This window comes from Alligator mississippiensis, chromosome 3 (assembly GCF_030867095.1).
Source record: "Alligator mississippiensis isolate rAllMis1 chromosome 3, rAllMis1, whole genome shotgun sequence".
NCBI classification, from domain to species: domain Eukaryota; kingdom Metazoa; phylum Chordata; order Crocodylia; family Alligatoridae; genus Alligator; species Alligator mississippiensis.
Window position 1 is genome coordinate 144,973,390 of NC_081826.1, and position 18,852 is coordinate 144,992,241.

Here is an 18,852-nt window from a genome sequence, read left to right on the forward strand (position 1 = left end):
AGCATGGGGAGGATGCTCCTGTGGGACGCTCCATCTGCCCTGGCATCACAGCATCCACGAGCCATGTTCCTTGAGGTATGTAGAAAAAACATTTAAAGTTGTGTCTATATCCAAATCGCTGATTCTCTGAATCAGCATCAAATCTTCAGATTTGGATTCAGCCAAATCGAATTGGGCACAGTGATCCAAATCAACTAATCGAATCACTGTCCCTGATTCAGGCCAAATCCAAATCTGAATCGAATAGGGCCCATTTCACACACCCCTATTGAACACCACTGCTTTAAAAAGCTGTATATAATAAACAGCTGTTCCACATTATAAGCCTCCAGATACTGGAGCCTATGTCATAAACTCATGCATTTCACTTGAAATAGCAACATCCTGCAAGATATATGTCCTTGTGTATTAATGGTCTAAAAGTACTGCTCAGCAAATGGGAATAGGGCTGGTGTCTGCATGTGCAGGTGAACTGGAACTAGATTTAGTCTCGTCAGAGCAGCCTGTCATGTGTCCCTGTGACCACTGGGGGGGGCGTCAGTCTTCAGTCACATGGCTGCCAGCACTTGGCAGCCATCCTGCGGTCAAAGGCAGCTGCCAGCACTTGACAGCCATCTTAAAAGAACACCCCAGCCTTCTGAACTCTCCCCTGCCAAGGAGCACACAGCAGCTCCCTCCCTGCCCACCCTGCCTCTCCACACCATGGTTGCTCCAGCCCCTGCCCCAGCACCTGTCCCTGCCAGTGGCACCCAGTGCCCCACTGCTCCAGCCTGGTCCCTTCCACCAATGACCAGTGCCCTGTGCTGCTGCTGGCCATGGTGCTGGCCCTGCTGGCCCCACCAGGCCCCTCCTGCCCAGGCCCCAGGACAGCCATGCACCCACCAGCCAGGCCCAGGGCACCAGCTGTGGGAGGCTCTGGCTGACCTCGTCCTCCTGCACTCCCCACTCCAGACCACCTGCCCCACCGCCCACACACCCCTGGCACCCTGCCCACCCCCAGCACCACTCCAGGACACACACATAAGAGAAACTGTACAAACATTATTAATACAGCAAAACTCCCCCATCCCTTCTCCCTCTCCCATCAATGAACACAGCCCCCTCCCCTCTCCCTGCCACACACAGTGCCCCTCCACTACCCTCTCCTCCCACCAACAATAAAAACCCCATTCCCCAAACTTCACAGACACTTCCCGTATTTCACCCCATCCTCAAGTCCATCTGGGAAGGGTTCAGGGGCAGCGCAGGGTGGAGAACCCAGCAGTAAGCAGCCAGCACCCCAGCTGCAGACAGTTCCTCTGTGGGTCTGGGGGTTGCAGCAAAAGCTGGGGATGCCTGCAGGTGGCAGACGGTGCAAAGCCTACTCCAGGGTGTTGCTAGGGACCCAAGGGCCCTGCAGGGCCAGGGAAGGGAGCCAGGCACAGAGGGACCTGGACACAGCCTCTGCTGGGCAGCCCTGGGTGACCAGCTGCTGCTCCAGGGCCACCAGTTCACCCCAGTGGACATAGCATACCCACAGCTGTGCCTTATCCTAGGCAGCCTAGCTGGTAAGGTCCTCCACCCACCACACCCACTGGTCTACCACCCAGCCCTCCACTGTGACCACCAGACACTAGAGCAGGTGGGTCCCATCCTGGCTGCACTACTGGTCCAGCTGGTGCCTCCAGGTGGCCCCAGCAGCAGGTGGCAATGAGCCTGCATCAGCAATCTTGCAGGCCCCTGTGGCCTCTCCTCCCACGTCCAGAAGTTGGCCCTGCAGACAAAAGACTTTTGTGAGAGTCTGCAACATTTGAGAAATAAGCTGCTCTCCTCCAGGGCCCCTGTGCTGCCTGGCCTCAGATTGGAGGTTGTTCAGGAACCACAGTGAACTGGCCAGGTAGGATGCCACCCTAGCCCTCTGTCCCTGTTTGCTCCCCAAGGGCTGGATACAGACTGCCTGCCTGTCTTGCCATCTTCTCAGGGTGGGCCAGGCCAGGCTGCTGGCAGCACCTGCTGCCATGGCTCCAGCCCCTACTGTCCCTCCTGCTCTGTCCCTGCAGGCCCACTGCTCTGCTGCATTGCTCTGCACCCACTGCCACCCAGTGCCTGGTGCCCAGGCTTAAGGTGTTCAGGGATCCTGGACAACTGGGGTGAGGGGTGCCATGGGCAGTGCAGGATGGGCTGTTTGTGCAGATTGAGGGCTGCCCACACCACTATGCCCTGCTGCTGATGATCCTGCTGGTGCCCTGGAAACACCTGTGCTCCTGGATCAGGACCCTGAGCTATGACAGTGCGGGGGCAAGTCCAGCCTGCCCTGCAATATCCACCACGACCTGGTGGGCTATCTGTCACAGCGCTACACATTCTTGCCCCCAGCTGCCAAGGAGAAGATTGCTGCCATGATCAACACCTTCCTGGGCACATGAGAGGCCCATGCCCACACACCCACGGGGACACGAGCAGCTCAATAAAGTTCTGACCCATGCCCCGCCTTTCTGCATGCTGTCGGGGGGAACCTGGGGCCAGGGGAGTGCAAGCAGGCAGGCAAGGAAGGGGGGCCAGGCTGGGGCTGGGGCCAGGGGCGGGAACTGGGGCTGAGAGGGTCCGCCTCCCCCCAGTGTGGGACTTACCACAGGTACGACTGGTGGCTCAGCATGGGGCTCCCTGTGCCAGGCAGCATCCAACTCTGTCCAGTGTCCATTGCCTCCGGTGGGCTGGGGACCGGTGCCCAGCGAGGGTACCCCCAAGGGATGGAACTGGTGCTGCTGGTGGCTGGCAGTAGCATGGCTGACCAGTCCTCATGGGCAGCTGCAGCACAGGGATGAGGCCCCTGTGCAGCTGGCCCTGTGATGCTGGCCCTGGAGGTCTAGCAGCAGCAACCCCAACAGGGACACAGCCAGGGAGTCTCAGCCACACGACTGAGGTGCTTCACTATGGTCCTACAAAGAGAAAGAGGTGGAGGGTGAGCAGCAGTGGGGAGCAGGTGCTGGCTTTGGTGGCACAGCCAGCAGCCCTGGTGGGATCACAGGGCTGGGCAAGGGGTGCAGCAAACTGCAACCATTTGCAGCATTCAGCTATAGCTAGGCAGAAGCTCTGGAGCAGGGCAGACCCGGCAAACAGCCTGCAGGCTGTCCAGGGGGGCACATGGGGCCTGCTGATCTCCAGCAGTGAGCACAGGCTCCTGCAGGCTCATCAAGTGTGTGCCTTACAAAATGATATAGCTGCAGGCTTCTATACCCTGCAGGTAGGGGCTGCCAGAGAGCAGCCCAGCCCAGCAGCAGGGGAGGGGGCCAGGCAGGAGCCCTGGGGCTGGGCTCTGGCCAGACCCCTAGTGACTGGGCAGACCTAGTCAGGAGACTCCTATGTTACTACGCATTAATGTGTCTATATGTGAGTTACTGCACAGTACCTAATCGGGCATAATCTAGTTGGGTGCAGTACTGCATTCAAGTTATTTTGCACTGATGATGATAGTGATTTTTAAAAGTAAATAGCCTGTTAAAGAGAGAGGAAGATTTCAAGTTAAATTGCTCACTCTCATACCTGAGTTGTTTATTCTCAGGTTGTCATCGAATATGTCCTACAGCATTTAGCATTGCTGTTTCCATCATCTTTGTGTAATGGAGACCATGGGCACAATACATTGCTTATAAAAAGAATCTCTGATTTTATACAGAAAACCTTTTCAGCTGTGGTTTTTAATAACAGTACAGTTTAACATATAGAAGGGCATATGCTGATAAAAACCCTAGTAACTTCTCACAAAAATCCATAATGAAATACCGAGTGCAATTAAGTTTGCAAGAAACTTGGATTCAGGTGAAGCTTTGGCTGCTCCCTGATGAAGAAAAATTTGGATTTCAGATGAGGAAACATTTTGACTGTGAAGTATGCCAAATTTAAAATACCAAAGCTGCATAATTCATGCAGCAGCATTGTAGTTGTGTCCCAGTATGGTGACAGCTGGATGAATGTCGTTTAGAGAGGAGAGAAATAACATAGTTGGTGGGATGAGACTGTGAAGGCCAATTAACAATCTAATGTAAGATTGCACTCCTGGGTTTAATTCCCAAACCACTGGACCTGCACAGCCTACTTTCAAACTGAAAAGTGAGAACTGCAGCCTTTTAACAAATATCCCATTTTCATCATTGGGACAGCCTGTAGCCAGCTGATAAGACCATAAAGGAGTACAAATGATAAACGTATATTGCACTATGCACTGTAAGAGCAAGGCACATCAAACAAGGCTTAGATAAAGCACCCCACGGCCATTTTTTAATGTGCAGAGGCTTAATACATGTGATGCTGCAGTGTTTTAATTAGAGCAGCTGCCCAGGAAGGGCTCTAATTAAAACACCCCTCCCACACCTCTGAGCATGTGTAGAGGCAGCAAAGTAGTCTTGTTAAGATTCTCCAGATCCAAGTTATTCTGGGAATATTTATCACTGCCTGAATAGTAGTGAAATACTAAGAAAGGCATTTCACTAACTTCACAGACGTTGAAGAAAAGTCTGTCAAGAGAAATCTCCTGAGAAGTCCAGCATCTTGGGGTTATTGTATGACAGTAGTAAGAAAGGAAACTGTTGCAGTACCTGGGGACCTGCTCAAGACCTCTCCCTCTTCAGTCCCTTATGAGGCTGTGTGGGCAGAAAGCCAACTGAGCAGCCATAAAATGGTCATTTTGGGTACCTGTAGATGTGTGGTACGCCCAATTAATTGAGTCTGCTGGAGCGTGCCATTTAGCACAGTCTAGCAGCCTCAGCATCTCATGTATTCAGTATCTTCACACTTCAAAATGGTGGCAGGGGTGCATTAACTAAAGCTCATTGAATGAGTTAAAGCGCCCCATTACCATTTTGAAGTGCGGGACTCTGAATATACAAGATGCTGCAGCCACTTTAGAGTGGCTCCCGAGAATCACTGTAATTAAAGCACACCCCCCACCCCCACCTCCAGAGCATGATGCCCCTAGATATAACCCATAATATAATACATCCTGCATCTTGTATAGGTGGTCTCTGAGCAATCCTTGTATAGTACAACGGGCATAATGGTGATAATGAAATGCATGAAGCAAGCGAGAGGAGGGTTCATAAGCATTTGGTTATTTGGCTAAAACACGGGAGTCCCTCCCCACCTCCCTTCCCAACATGCACACACTCTTGTTACTTAATTCCAATAGGTATGAGTTTTTCCTGGATGCAAAATCATGACTTACAGTCACCTAGGGTACATGCATACAGTCACATACCTGCCAGGCCAGAATGCACCCTACTGAGCATGCTCTGTAGCTGTGTGGATACTCTAGGCTAAATTCTATTCTACCTATTAGATACATAAGTGAACTTAGGTGCTTAAGTGCAATTCTTTTCCACCCTGCTCAAGTCCCTGAAAAATTGCTAATGTAAAAAGCAGATGGATCTTCCTCCACCTCACTGTTCGTGATTCAGTCTTCAGGATCAGATGACAGACAGTATGTTACAAAAGTAGACACAATATGGATTTTCAGAGATTTGAGCAGGATGGAACAGACTCATACTTAGGCACTTAAATCCACTTAGACATCCAATATATGGAACAGAAGCTGGCCCTTCGTGCCCACATTGCATATAGAATAGGATTGCAAACTGTGTAAATGACAGAAATGGATGTTATATGACTGGGTAAGTGCCATTTGGTGGACAAATTGAAAAAGGGTTCTTTCCACTCTGACTTTTCCAAACATTGTGATCCCTTGTAACTGTACCTGAGCCAAATCCACAGGGTTCAAACTGTGCCACTCCTTTTCTAGCACAATGACTTGTATAGACCAATATACATGATGGCTGTTCTGACTTGGAGTGGGGGGGACAGGTGCTGCCAACCTGCCTAAACACATGGGTTGTTGCTACTACTTCCTCTTTTAATAGATGTGCATATATAAGAGGTTTATAATTGCTTCAAAAGCAACTTGCTTAAGGTGCCTGAAAGCCTTTTTCTGAACTCTTTAGATTTAGCATAAGCAAGCATTTTACTGGGGATGCTATGTGAATAGTGTAAAGTTAACAGGAAAAAAAACTTCTTTATCCTGAAATGTCAAAAGCAACACAGTATCAAAAACCTTATTAGTTTTCAAAAGAGGCAGGGCAACTTCAGCCTAATCATAGACAGGAGGTCTTCAAACTTTTGATGATGACATATGAAGGGCATTTCAACTGCTTTCTATAAAAGGAAAGTGCAGGAGTCTGGTACATATACAATCCTCACTAGCATTTATGCTGTCATCTTCTCTATGGCAATAACAAAGTGCACAAATGGTGGATGATTAGAAAGGTCATTGAAGTGCTGCATTCAATTATAATTATGCAGGTTTAAAAAAATCATTGGGCATCACAAAATACTATTTTTACATACCTTTTTGCTGTAATTAGTAAATTCATGGAAAAAACAATACAGAAACAAAAAAGGGAAATCAGCAAAATGAGAATATGAAAGATAAACAAAAATCAACCAAAAGTTAAAGCATCAATACTTGATGAAGAACAGTCATAAATGCAACATGCATGAGCTTGTAACAAAATTAATATTAAAAATAGTAAAAGTCACGGTCTGAATTTGGCTTCAAAGCAAGTGCTGTCACATACAGGAGGCTTCCAACCTTTGTAATTGACACTAGACCTTATTCTGCAAACAAACTGGAGCACTTCACTCATTCAGACTTCTTTGTCTTCAACAGGAGTTTTGTGTGTCTATGTAAGATGAAGCCCCTGATCCCGGGAAAACCTACATTTGTTTCTGATGAATGCTGGCAGTTTTTCCATTAATCCCATTAAAGAAATAAGTTATTTCCTACTACCCTAATTGAATGTTAACATATTTTAGCCCCTTTTTTCAAATTACCATTCTTGCCGGCATTTCTGTTTTGAGTAATGGGCACACGTATTCTCTCTAGTCCTAAAAACAGAACAGCAGTTAGCTATGTTCTCTTAGGAGACAAATACCTTGGTGAAATAGAAGAGAAAGGCCTGTCTCTGCCTAGGGCTGAATTATAGTATTGCTCTTCAGTGTCCTTTTGTGCATGCTCTCTTCAGAATAACAGACAACAGCTTGACTTTTCTAAGCACGAGGAGCACAAGGGTGCTGTGCTTCAGCATAAGTGTCAGCGGCAGTTTCCCTTCAGGAACAAGTACAGTAAAGCAAGTGGCATAGTCCACTTCACTGAGTGGAAGTCTCATCCCCTGGCACCTAACTCTTCTCTCAAAAGTAGGAGCTGGAAAAGAGGGAGAGTGTTTCTCAGGAACCAAGCATACCTACAGAGAGAAGGGGGGCCATATCCTGAGCTGATTTAAATGGAGGCAGCTCTTCAGCAATAGATAAAAAACAAATAGAGCTGGAAAAAAATGATCTCTGTGCTTGGCTAGTGATGTAAATAATTTTATCTCCAAATTCAGACAGCAGGTGAGCCCTGAATAGGGAAGGGGGACACTATTTGACCACATAACGCATTAAAGCAAGATTAAGACTCATTGAAAAAATGTGTTCTCAGGACAGTCCTCTGCACATGGAATGAAATGTCAGCACTATTTTGTTTTTAGGATAGTTAATGCAACACTTTTCATATGAATTTTACTTCATTCCAGGCACAAACAAAAGAAGTTCTAGAAAGTTTACTCCTCAAGTTAAACTGTCCAATTTAATTCAGTGCACAATGTCTTTGGAGTTGTGAAACACTTCACTGGTCAAAAAGAAGGAAGGATTTTGATGATCCCTAAGCCCAATTAGTGGCATCATAATATTGTGCATTGTGATGCCGTGTAATTACTGTATCCTGATAGACAATGCATTCTTGAACCCCGCTTTGAAGTTAATGGCATTGGCAGGTGTGCAGTCAGTGATTGTAAGACCAGGGTCATTGGCCACTGGGGAAAGTTAGAATTATCTTCCTGGACCTCTTGTGTGAGAGAGTATTATTATAACTGATTTTTCTATAGAGGATTTCTGCTGAATCCTGGGAAGGGGTGGATATAATGTCATTTTATTGTCTCCTCTCCAGGGGGAAAGGAAACATGCCCACAAATTCTCTTTCTGTTTGCATCTTTTTTTTTCCTTTTATGTGCTCTTTTTTCTGTTTCTTCTGTCCTTTTCTTTTCTTTTTCTTTTTGTTATCTGAGGTCAGCAGCAGCCAAGTTTTATTTTATGGAAGGCCTGATGAAGGAAACTTATGGGTTTGATTCCATACCCATTGAAATCTGTAGCAAAATTCTTACTGATACTAATAAAGCAGGTCAATTTTTCTCTGAAGTCCTTCCATGTTAATGCACTTCTGCATTTGAGTAAGAAGCTATCTGGTACTCCCTAATTCAAATGAAAATCAGTATTCATTCTTCTCCACCAGAGCTTTTCTCTACGTAGCTATCTGCAAAAGGAAACACATATACTTGTAAACATTAAGCCCATGTTGACTGACATCATTTGAAGACCAAGTCTAACATTTTAAATTAGAAATAGTAAATTGCTTTGAACATTTGTACCAATATTTCTGGGAAGTCTCAAGAGAAAAACAGGATAGGAGTTCACAGCTTTGAATAAACTGAAAGATATAGTCTGCTTAAATTGAAATAAATAATCAATTAGAGTCAATAGCCTAATTTGCAAATTAAGATTTGTGAATGCAACATATGCCTCTGTATAGTAGGCACCTTTTAAAAGTAGTGGAAGACATATAACTTCTCATTAAAACCAATGCACTGGGGCAGTATTTGTTTATGATTTCTGTTAACCAGTTTTGCAAAACAAAGAACATGGAAATCATGAACAACACATGCCCCCAGAGGCTGGGGGGCACAGTGACCACCTGCAGGTGGCAGCAGCAGTGTTGGTGGCGGGGGCATGGCAGCAGCAAGCAGGAACCTCCCACAGGCACAGCCACCGGTGGCAGCTTCAGCAGCGGCCAATCTCAGGGGGGGCACATGCCCCCACTACACAAAGCCTATGATGGAAATTTCAGCATAAATGATAACTGTTCCTCATCAAAGCAAGGCTGATCAAGTCTATTGTCTTGTCCTCTTGCATTGTCTGCACAATATATGGAAATCTCTGAGGCTTCTAGCAGTATTAGCTTTTGCAGAGATTTTCACTTGGTCTCTAGAGGAACCTGCTTCAGAAAGTTATAGCCTGTCATGAGCTCTTGTTGCAGTTTCCGTAATGCAGTGGCCAGGGATGATCAGTGAGGTGGGAAGGGGGAGGGTGCAATGCACTCCCCTATGTTGCACCCCGCTATGATTCCTGCTCCATCTAAACTTCAAAACCAGCTGCCTGGAAGTAGGCAGCAGAATTTCTATTTGGGCAGTGCTGACAGAGTAAATGGACTTCATAGGTTATTGTCATCTCCCTGATTCCTGCTAATGTCTCTGCAATTCACAGGTGTTAATGACCCTCTCACCTTTTTAATAGTCTTGATGTTCCATTATTCAAACTATCTTTTTTTCTACAATGTTGTTGTCTGTTGGCCTTTCTTAGTAGTGTCTGTCTTCTATTTCACAGCCCTGCAGACTGTTTTTAGCTGTAGCTAAAAACCTTAACACAAGTATGCTAATATTAACTCAGATGTAGAAATGACTGACAGTGAAGTTATTGGAGGCACTGTCAAAATGCTCAAGAAAGCTAAATTTTGTTTCATGAATCTGAATAAGAGATGTATGATAGCTGTAATAACCAAAGGGCTAATGACACACTAGATTTTAACTCTTTTGATTACTTTTAGCCTAATTTGTTGTAGTTTTTTTAACCTTTAGATTTAAGCTAGCACATTAGTGCACATTCCAATAGTTGTATTTGTTTTTGCTTTGAACTTAAACTGAATAATATAGTGCTAGTCCCTTGCATATTAGTAAAGCATCTAGTTTGTTTTTAACTGGAGAAAAATGTGTTGTGTTATATAACAGGATGTGCCACACCATCTGCCCCACTCCCCATTTTCAAAATCCTAGGTCCACCCATGGTAGTGGCATTTGATAGTGCTCATAACTATGTGACTAGAACCTAGAACATGCTGCAGTGTATCTCATTGCATACTCAGCCATGTGTCACTGATAGAAGAACACAGGGTGCATGGAAGTATGATTTTAAGTTCACACATTTGCCTGAGTGCAAATTCAAGCTACATCCATTGCTTTATACCAAATTAGCTGTCTTAAGCAAGGCCCAAATGATTTCCTTTCCCTTTAGTTACATAGAATGCCTTCCTATATATCTAAAAATACAGCAGATGAGTAGAATTGACAGTATTAAAGGAGGAGAGTCTTTGAACATACCACCAATTTCTACTTCCTATTTTGTGCTAGCAGGGAATCATTCTGGCAGAGATTCTTCCTGCTACACTTCTCTAAGTCCTACTCCTTGCTAGGTTTACTAAGCATGCAACCTGCAGGAACCACACTTTCAAAAGTCTCTTTGAAGTTGGCTCTTTTCTTGTACAGGTACATACATATCCACAAACAGTTGGAACAGGATGAAGTAGCTTCTAAGGCAAGTACTGTACCTGTAAAATCTGAATTCAGAAATTTGACTCTACTTCTTTTTCCCCCTTTAGCCGGACCCTGCAGGCAGAGATATTTCCATCCGACCAATCTTGGAACACTGTGAAAACACACACATGACCATTTGGCTTGGCATCGTCTATGCCTACAAGGGACTGCTTATGGTATGTATTGCTTTTCCTTCATAGTTCAAGTGTTTGGCTGCTAAAAATACACTGAATTATGTTTGTGTTATGTTTGGATGGCAGTAAATCACTGGAATAAGTCTTTTTTCACTGGAATACTTGGAACTATTTTAAAGTTAATTACCGGTAAATGCTAATACATAGATGTGATAGAATGTTCAGTGAGTTAGGACTCCATTAAATATAATAGTTAGCATTTAATTCAATGAATACAATGGAAACCAAAGAATTCAGCTACCGGTGAATGGGATTGTGAGTGAGAAATTCTTGTTAAAAAAACGAGCCTAATATAATTTAAGCCACAACCCTAGCTTTAGTATTTGTTCTTGGCTAGAGGAACCCAACCCTCCTCATGGATTATATAGGGACTTTGGTGTCCATCCAGGGCTATTCCACCATGGGGGCCAGGTGTTTAAATCCTAGATTTTGCAACACTGAGCATCACAGTGCCTAAATTACTTGGGGGAGTCAGGTTGTAGGCACTTATGAAAATTCAATCTATGTTGTTTAGGTTTTATTTTCTTTCTGAATGCTATGAATCTGTATGAACAGCACCTTCCGTGTTAAAGCAAGTTTGACCAGGACCTAACTTCACTGGAAAACTAATACTGCTAAAAATTAAGTGAAAGAATTGAGGGGGACCCAGCTGTATTTTTTGGTTGATAAATATTCAACACATTATATACATAGTATCAGAGAGCAGATTTAGATTGGACATTAGGAAGAACTTCTTCACAGCTATAGTGGCCAAAGTCTGGAATGGGCTCCCAAGGGAGGTGGTGTTCTCCCCTACCCTGGAGGTCTTCAAGAGGAGGTTAGATAGGCATCTAGCTGGGGTCATCTAGACCCAGCACTCTTTCCTGCCTATGCAGGGGGTCGGACTCGATGATCTATTGAGGTCCCTTCTGACTCTAACATCTATGAAACTATGAAACTATAGGGGTGTGCGAAGTGGGCCCTATTTGATTCAGATTTGGATTCAGCCCAAATCAGGGACAGCGATTCGATTCGCTGATTTGGATCACTGTCCCTGATTCAATTCAGCCGAATCCAAATCTGAAGATTCAATGCTGATTCAGAGAATCAGCAATTCAGACATAGACACAGCTTTAAAAGTCTTTTCTACATACCTCAAGCTACAAGTGAGGCTTGTGAATATTGTGATGCTGGGGCACATGAAGCATCCCACAGGAGTGCAGGGGGGCCCTCTACATGCTCAGTGGCAAACCCAGAAGTGGACCAGAAGTAATTCTACTCCATTTCTTGGTCTGCTGGGGAGCGTGCAGTCTCCCCCCGCGCTGTTCCCCTAGCTCGGCAATCAACCACGGGGGGACCCCAGGTGCCCCCCCAAGACCCAGGAGGCACCACTTGCTGAGCCAGGGGGGAAGCAGGGGCCTGCCCCCCCTGCGTGCTCCCCAGCAGACCCAGAAGTGGACTAGAAGTGCTTCTGGTCCACTTCCAGGTCTGCTGCCGAGTGCACTGGGGAGCCCCTCACGCTTCTGTGGGACACTCCATGGGCCCCAGCATCACAGCACTCACAAGCCCCTGCTACCTAGAGGTATGTAGAAAAAACATTTAAAGCTGTGTCTATGTCCAAATCTCCAAATCTTTCCGAATCTCTCCAGATTGATTCAGAGGGTTCCAATTTAATTCGGAGAGATTAAAGGGTCCTCTGATTCGATTCAGAGATTCAGCCACTGAATTGGGCCAAATCTCCGCTGAATTGAATCAGGAACCAAAGCTTCACACAGCCCTAACACACAGTTCCTAACTGCATCAGTGCACAACTATAAAAACAAAACTATTACACTTCAGTGTAATATGTGTATGTGTGTGTGTGTGTGTGTGTATACACACACACACACACACATAAAAATATATATATATAAAATACCTTTGATGCCTTCTCTGTTTCATGCTACTATGAAGAAACTCTCATTATTGATATGTGGGCAGATTTTGCCCTCTTTACATATTTGGTTTTATAACAGAGTTTTATGGACAATTGGTTAAAAGGACCATAACCTTCTTTATATTTAGTCTCAATTTCCAAAGACATCACAGACCAAACCTATTAAGGTCTAGCATCCAGCTGAAGACATTTTAACTTGTGCATTGCACTTTTTCATATGTAATAGGTCATCATTAGTGGTTTTAAAATGTTTCTCTATAATTATGTTAATAAGAGTGACCGTGTCAAAAGTCTTGTCTAAATTCATTTAGAGCATTGAAATAAAAAGATCAACAAGGAATTTAAAATTCATGAAAAAATGTTGAAGAGTTCACAATTCACCCATTTTATTTAACTTTTTATAGAAATAATTTTTCAAGAATGTTTTCAATAGCAAGGTCTTTTATAACTTTATTACAGAAACAGGAAACTCCTCACATAAAACAGGATGCCACTTAAAACAGGCCAGAATATCTGATATGCCCAGTAAAATGAAAGGCGTTTATTCCCCACTCTGGATTCTGATGGTGTACCCTTTTCCATACTTCATTCTTTGACTTTAATGATGAGCAATGGGGTTGTTTGGATAATCACTGATACTTTTTTCTACTGTCAGTTTTTGCACAATCAAATCAGAATTCCAATATTATTTAATTAAAAACCATGCTAGTGACAAGTAAGAGTTACAGATTTGTATCAAGCTGATTGTTTGGCTACTGAGAATGTTGCCAACTCTTTTTCACATCACAAACACTATTTTCTTGCTGAGCAAACTTCCATGAATGTGATCTATTGACTGCTGAAAATGAATGCATTCATCCACAAGCAACATCCTCTGTGAGATGGAGAAAATTAAGACAATTAACAATAAATTTCAAATATACTCACATACTCATCATAACGGATATGCTCTAAATATACAATTTAGGCTGGTGAAAATAAATTATTTCTATAAACGCCTATGCATCTCCCAGAACAAGCAGAGCAGGCACCAGAGGCCTGCATGAGGGTTGGGAGGGAGAGGGAGGTCCAGGGGCCTCATCAGGCCCATGCCATTCATCCAGCCCATAGACTGCTCTGGGACCCCTCCCCTGATTTGTAAGGCCTGATAAGTTTGACACCCTAAACTACTCTGTTAACTGTATGTATTCTTTAATGGGCCTATTCACAGTGCATTGTCACATTTGTGAAATCTTTAAGGCTAGGGACAGACATTCAAAAAACCTGAGCCTGAATTGATCAATCTTTGCTTAGTCTAACCTGGCAGGCTTAATCAGTTTTGTAAGCAGATAGACATCCCAGAAATGCAGACGCATACCTGCAGTGGCTCAGGCCAGAAGCCGGGGGGTGCTAGAGCAGCCCTCCCTTCCCTTGCACAGGACTGAGCTGAGGGGGGCATGGCCAGGCCCCTGCAGGACACTGTGATTAGGGAAGGCCTTCCCGCCCCCCCCACCCCGATAACGGAGCATTTATCAGCTATGTTATCAGCATTTAATACCCCATCAGAAAACAAAGCCTTGCTCATTACAAGCTCTTAAACAGCTTTTCCAAAGGAAAATGCATACCAGCCTCTGGCTTCTTTACTACTCATTCCATCCAGGAAGAGCACACACCAACTGCAGATGCTTCCTCAGCCTGATGAGGGTTTTTTTAACCCAAAAGCTTGCTAAGAAAAATGTTTCCAGCTATAGCTATATAGGGATACACCCTATATAGAAGAAACAGGACAGAGAGGAAAGGTGGGGGGGTTGCACTCTATGTCAAAAAGCACCTCACATCATCAAGGATCAGCTTTGGGTTAGAGGAGGGTCAGGCAGAGACACTATGGGTCAAACTACAAGGGGGGGGTGGCGAAAGGGACCTTACGGTGGGTGTCTACTACAGACCACCCAACCAGGGGGAAGAGCTAGACCAGGACTTCTCCAGTCAGCTTAAGGAGGCAGTTAGGTCAAGGGATGTCATTGTCATGGGTGACCTAAACTACCCAGACATTTGCTGGGAGGAGCAGACAGCCAGATCTGACTGCTCACATAGGTTCCTGGCTGTATTACAGGACCTTCATCTTATCCAGGAAGTGCACAGCCCCACTAGGGGTAGCGCCTTACTGGACCTGGTCCCCACGGGGGATGACCTGGTGAGGGGACTGCAGGTCCTTGACCACCTGGGCAATAGTGATCATCACCTGCTGGATTTCATTATCCAACACAGGGCATCTAGGGTTCACACCAAGGCTAAAACCCTTGACTTCAGAAGGGCCAACTTCAATGAGCTTAGGAGACTAGTGGGGGAGGCACTAAGGGCCCATAAGGTAGAGGAGATGGGAGCCCACGAGGGATGGTTGTACCTTAAGGGGGCGATCCTCCAGGCCCAAAGGATAACAGTCCCTGAGAGAAGCAAGCGGGGTAAGAGTGCTCAAAAACCCCCTTGGCTCAGCAAGGGCATTCAGGAATGCCTAAGGACTAAAAGGGGGGTGTACAACCAGTTGAAGGGAGGAGCTATCACCAAGGAGGAGTACTCATCCTCAGCCCGGTAGTGTAGGAGGGCTATTAGGAAGGCCAAGGCAGAGATGGAACTCAGGCTAGTGTCCAAGATTAAGGACAACAAAAAGTATATTTCAAGTACATTGGGAGCAAGAAGAGGGCGCCAGGCAATGTAGGGCCCCTGCAAGACACAAACAGTAATCTGGTGGCCACGCCAGACAAGAAAGCTGATATTTTTAACAGTTTCTTTGCCTCTGTTTTCCTGAACAGGGACCTGGATATCCCACCTACCAGAGGTAGGGACAGTCTTGGGGATAGTTCTATCAAGCCTTCAGTCAGTGCAGATGTAGTTAGGGTTCTTCTGGAAGGGCTAGACATTTTTAAATCTGCAGGTCCAGATGCCCTCCACCCAAGGGTGTTGAGGGAGCTGGCAGGAGTCATTGTGGAGCCTTTGGCCCGGCTGTATGAGCATTCATGGTCATCTAGCCAGGTGCTGGGGGATTGGAAACTGGCTAATGTGGTCCCTATTTTCAAGAAGGGGAGGAAAAAGGACCCAAGTAACTGTAGGCCTGTAAGCCTCATCTCGGTGCTCGGGAAGATCATGGAGAGAATCATCAAGGAGCACATCTGTGGGGGGCCTGCAGGGGAGATCATGCTCAGGGGCAGTCAGCATAGGTTCATCAAAGGCAGGTCCTGCCTGACCAACCTGATTGCCTTTTATGACCAAGTAACTAAATCCTTGGATGATGGTGTCACTGTGGACGTAGTCTTTCTAGACTTTAAGAAGGTCTTTGACACTGTCTCTCACCCCATTCTCATCAATAAATTAGGTGACTATGACATTGATGCCTACACAGTTGGATGGGTAAAAAATTGACTGATGGGGCGCACCCAGAGAGTAGTGGTGGATGGGTTGTACTCAACCTGGAGAGATGTGAGCAGTGGGGTACCCCAGGGCTTGGTCCTTAGGCCCACAGTATTTAACATCTTCATCAGTGATTTGGACGAGGGGGTGGAAAGCACACTGTCCAAGTTTGCTGATGACACTAAGAGGTGGGGCGAGGTGGACACACGTTAAGGGAGAGAGAGGCTGCAACTAGATTTAGACAGATTACAAAAGTGGGCAGATGAGAATAGGATCAGGTTCAACGTAGACAAATGCAGGGTGCTGCACCTTGGGAGAAGGAATCCACAGCATACATACAGGCTGGGGAGTTCCCCTCTTGAAAGCACAAAGGCAGAACGGGATCTTGGAGTCATTATTGACTCCAAGATGAACATAAGCCGCCAATGCCAGACCACAGCCATCAAGGCCAGCCATACCTTGTCATGCATCCAAAGGTGCATCTCAAGCTGGTCCAGAGAGGTGATCCTCCCTCTCTATGCAACTTTGGTCAGGCCACAGTTGGAGTACTGCGTCCAGTACTGGGCACCGCACTTCAAAAGGGATGTGGCCAGCCTGGAGAGGGTTCAGAGGAAAGCCACCCACTTGATGAGAGGGCAGCAGGACAGGCCCTGTGAGGAGAGACTGAAGGACCTGAACCTGTTCAGCCTCAGCAAGAGGAGGCTGAGGGGAGACATAGTGGCTGCCTACAAACTCATCAGGGGGGATCAACAGCAAATAGGTAGAGCCCTTTTATCCCTAGCACCACCTGGGGTGACAAGGAACAATGGTAATAAGCTGGTGGAGAATAGGTTCAGGTTAGAGATCAGAAAGCAATATTTTACAGTTAGGGTGGCCAAAATCTGGAACCAACTTCCCAGGGAAGTGGTCCTTGGGCAAATTCGAGAGGAGCTTGGATGTTCACCTGTCTGGGATCTTGTGAACCCAGCATTCATTCCTGCCTGTGGCAGGGGGTCAGGCTAGATGATCTGTTCAGGTCCCTCCTGACCCTAGCTACTATGAAACTATGAAACTATAATAACAGATATCAGATTTACCCAAAGAACCTTGTCTGCCTTTTTCAAAGGAAGGAATGCAGGGACATGAGTATCTGAGCTGTTGATTACCTCCAAAAACCCCTAAGTGGACAGTGCCCTGTCTGCCTTACACAGCATTAGCTAGAAAACCCAAGCTGGCTACAGTCCCTGCTGTGGAAGAGAGGAGGAAAGGATCTCTGCTTAAGCAGTGAGTGGGAAGGAGTGGGGAGGAGGGCACAGGAAAGCCAGGCAGACCTTGCTGTGCCTGCAAGTCTGTGCCGAGCTCCAGCCAGGGAGCAGAGGGAAGGTTCCAGGCCCGCTGTGGAGCAGAGAGCTTTGTCCACCCCAGAGAGATGCCAGGATGCTGGGGGTGTCTGGTTTAGCATAAACCAGCAAAAGGTCTGGGATAGACATTGCATAAACCGGTTTGAGCCAAATCAGTTAAGTCTGGTACTACATTCAACCAGGTTTATCTCAAACCAGTTTCAGCCATTTTCAAACTGGTTTATGTGCACTGAAAATCTGTACTGTTACAGGTTTAAACCAGTTTCTGATTACTTAAACCAGTTTATGTATAATGTCTGTCCCTGGCCTAAAGGAACAAGGCTTTGAATTGTGTGTAATCAACCTTTTATGTCAGAATTTGTAATAGAGAAAAAAAAAGTTGCAGTATACACACACACACACACACACACGTTTCATACATATATGAAACATCATTATAAAGGTCACTTAGAGATATGGGGTAATATTCAGGTTTTCTCTCATTTCTTGACAAATAAAGTACACAATGTTCAAAAGGCTATGTAAAAAAATTAACTGCAATTCACAAATGTTCTGTATTATTAATTACAGCTACCTGAGTATGTTGTGTTTTAGAATCGTGAGTGAATTACGTTGCTCTTATTCCTTGCTGGTAGAAAAGAAGATTCCCTTTTATTAGTCACGGGTCTAGCTATTATGGTGCTCCTTTGTCATTAATATAGGTTGTTTTTGAATAGTCAGATGTATGAGGTCCACAGGCACTTATATTTTTCAACTCTTAATCACAGGTGTTTCAATTTTCTGTATGCAAGGCAGCTGCTCTGTCACTAGATACAGATAACAGAAACCACTTTGGTCCTTGTGAAAAATATTGTAAAGATTTCTGAGATACAAACTCAGCAATCAGCAAGAAGATAAACTTTTGTTTCAATTATTTCACACAATTCACACAAACAGCTGGCATGAATGAGTATGTAACTATCAGTACAATAATCAAGGTTGACTCTAGTTGAAATGACCTATTGGGCACCAACAGAAGTGTCATTTGTCATGTGAACAGCCCCCTGAAAGTGCTCTATAGCCATGACATGACACACATGTATGACTGCAGCGCTCTTTAAAAGTAGCCGATCACGTGACAAATTAACCCTCATCTATTGAGGGATCAGATAAATGTGCTCCAAAGTAGATCTCCTTAGGGAACTTCAGTCAATCCCTTTGGGCAATCAGGGCTGAGATGATGCAGCCCAGCGCCACCCCCAGTGCTAGCTGTAGAAAGGGAGTAGGAAGACAGGAGGGGGAAGGAGCTGTAGTCTGGGGTTTGCACAGCCTGAGCTAGGGGGATGGATTGGAGGCCCCCCCCCACCCCTCCCACATCATGTTCCCCCCAGCCCTCTCTCCCTCCAGCTTTGACTGGGCAAACCCCAGCCCACAACTCTCTCCCCATCCTCCCCTTCCTGCAGACAACACCAGAGCTGGTGGGGGAGGCTAGGGGAGAGCAGCTGCAGGCAAGCTCCTACCCTGATTTGGCTCAATTCTGCCCCCCCCACCAA

General features: G+C 45.7%; 1 protein-coding gene across 2 annotated transcripts in view; it reads left to right on the plus strand.

Annotated features, from left to right (window-relative positions):
- Positions 1–18,852, plus strand: part of GABBR2 (gamma-aminobutyric acid type B receptor subunit 2) — a 977,761-nt gene that overhangs the window by 904,121 nt on the left and 54,788 nt on the right. For both annotated transcript variants that reach the window (XM_059724473.1, XM_006266752.3), the window contains one exon: positions 10,553–10,663. In XM_059724473.1, the coding sequence (XP_059580456.1) occupies positions 10,553–10,663 (111 nt within the window). The remainder of the gene's footprint in view (positions 1–10,552; positions 10,664–18,852) is intronic.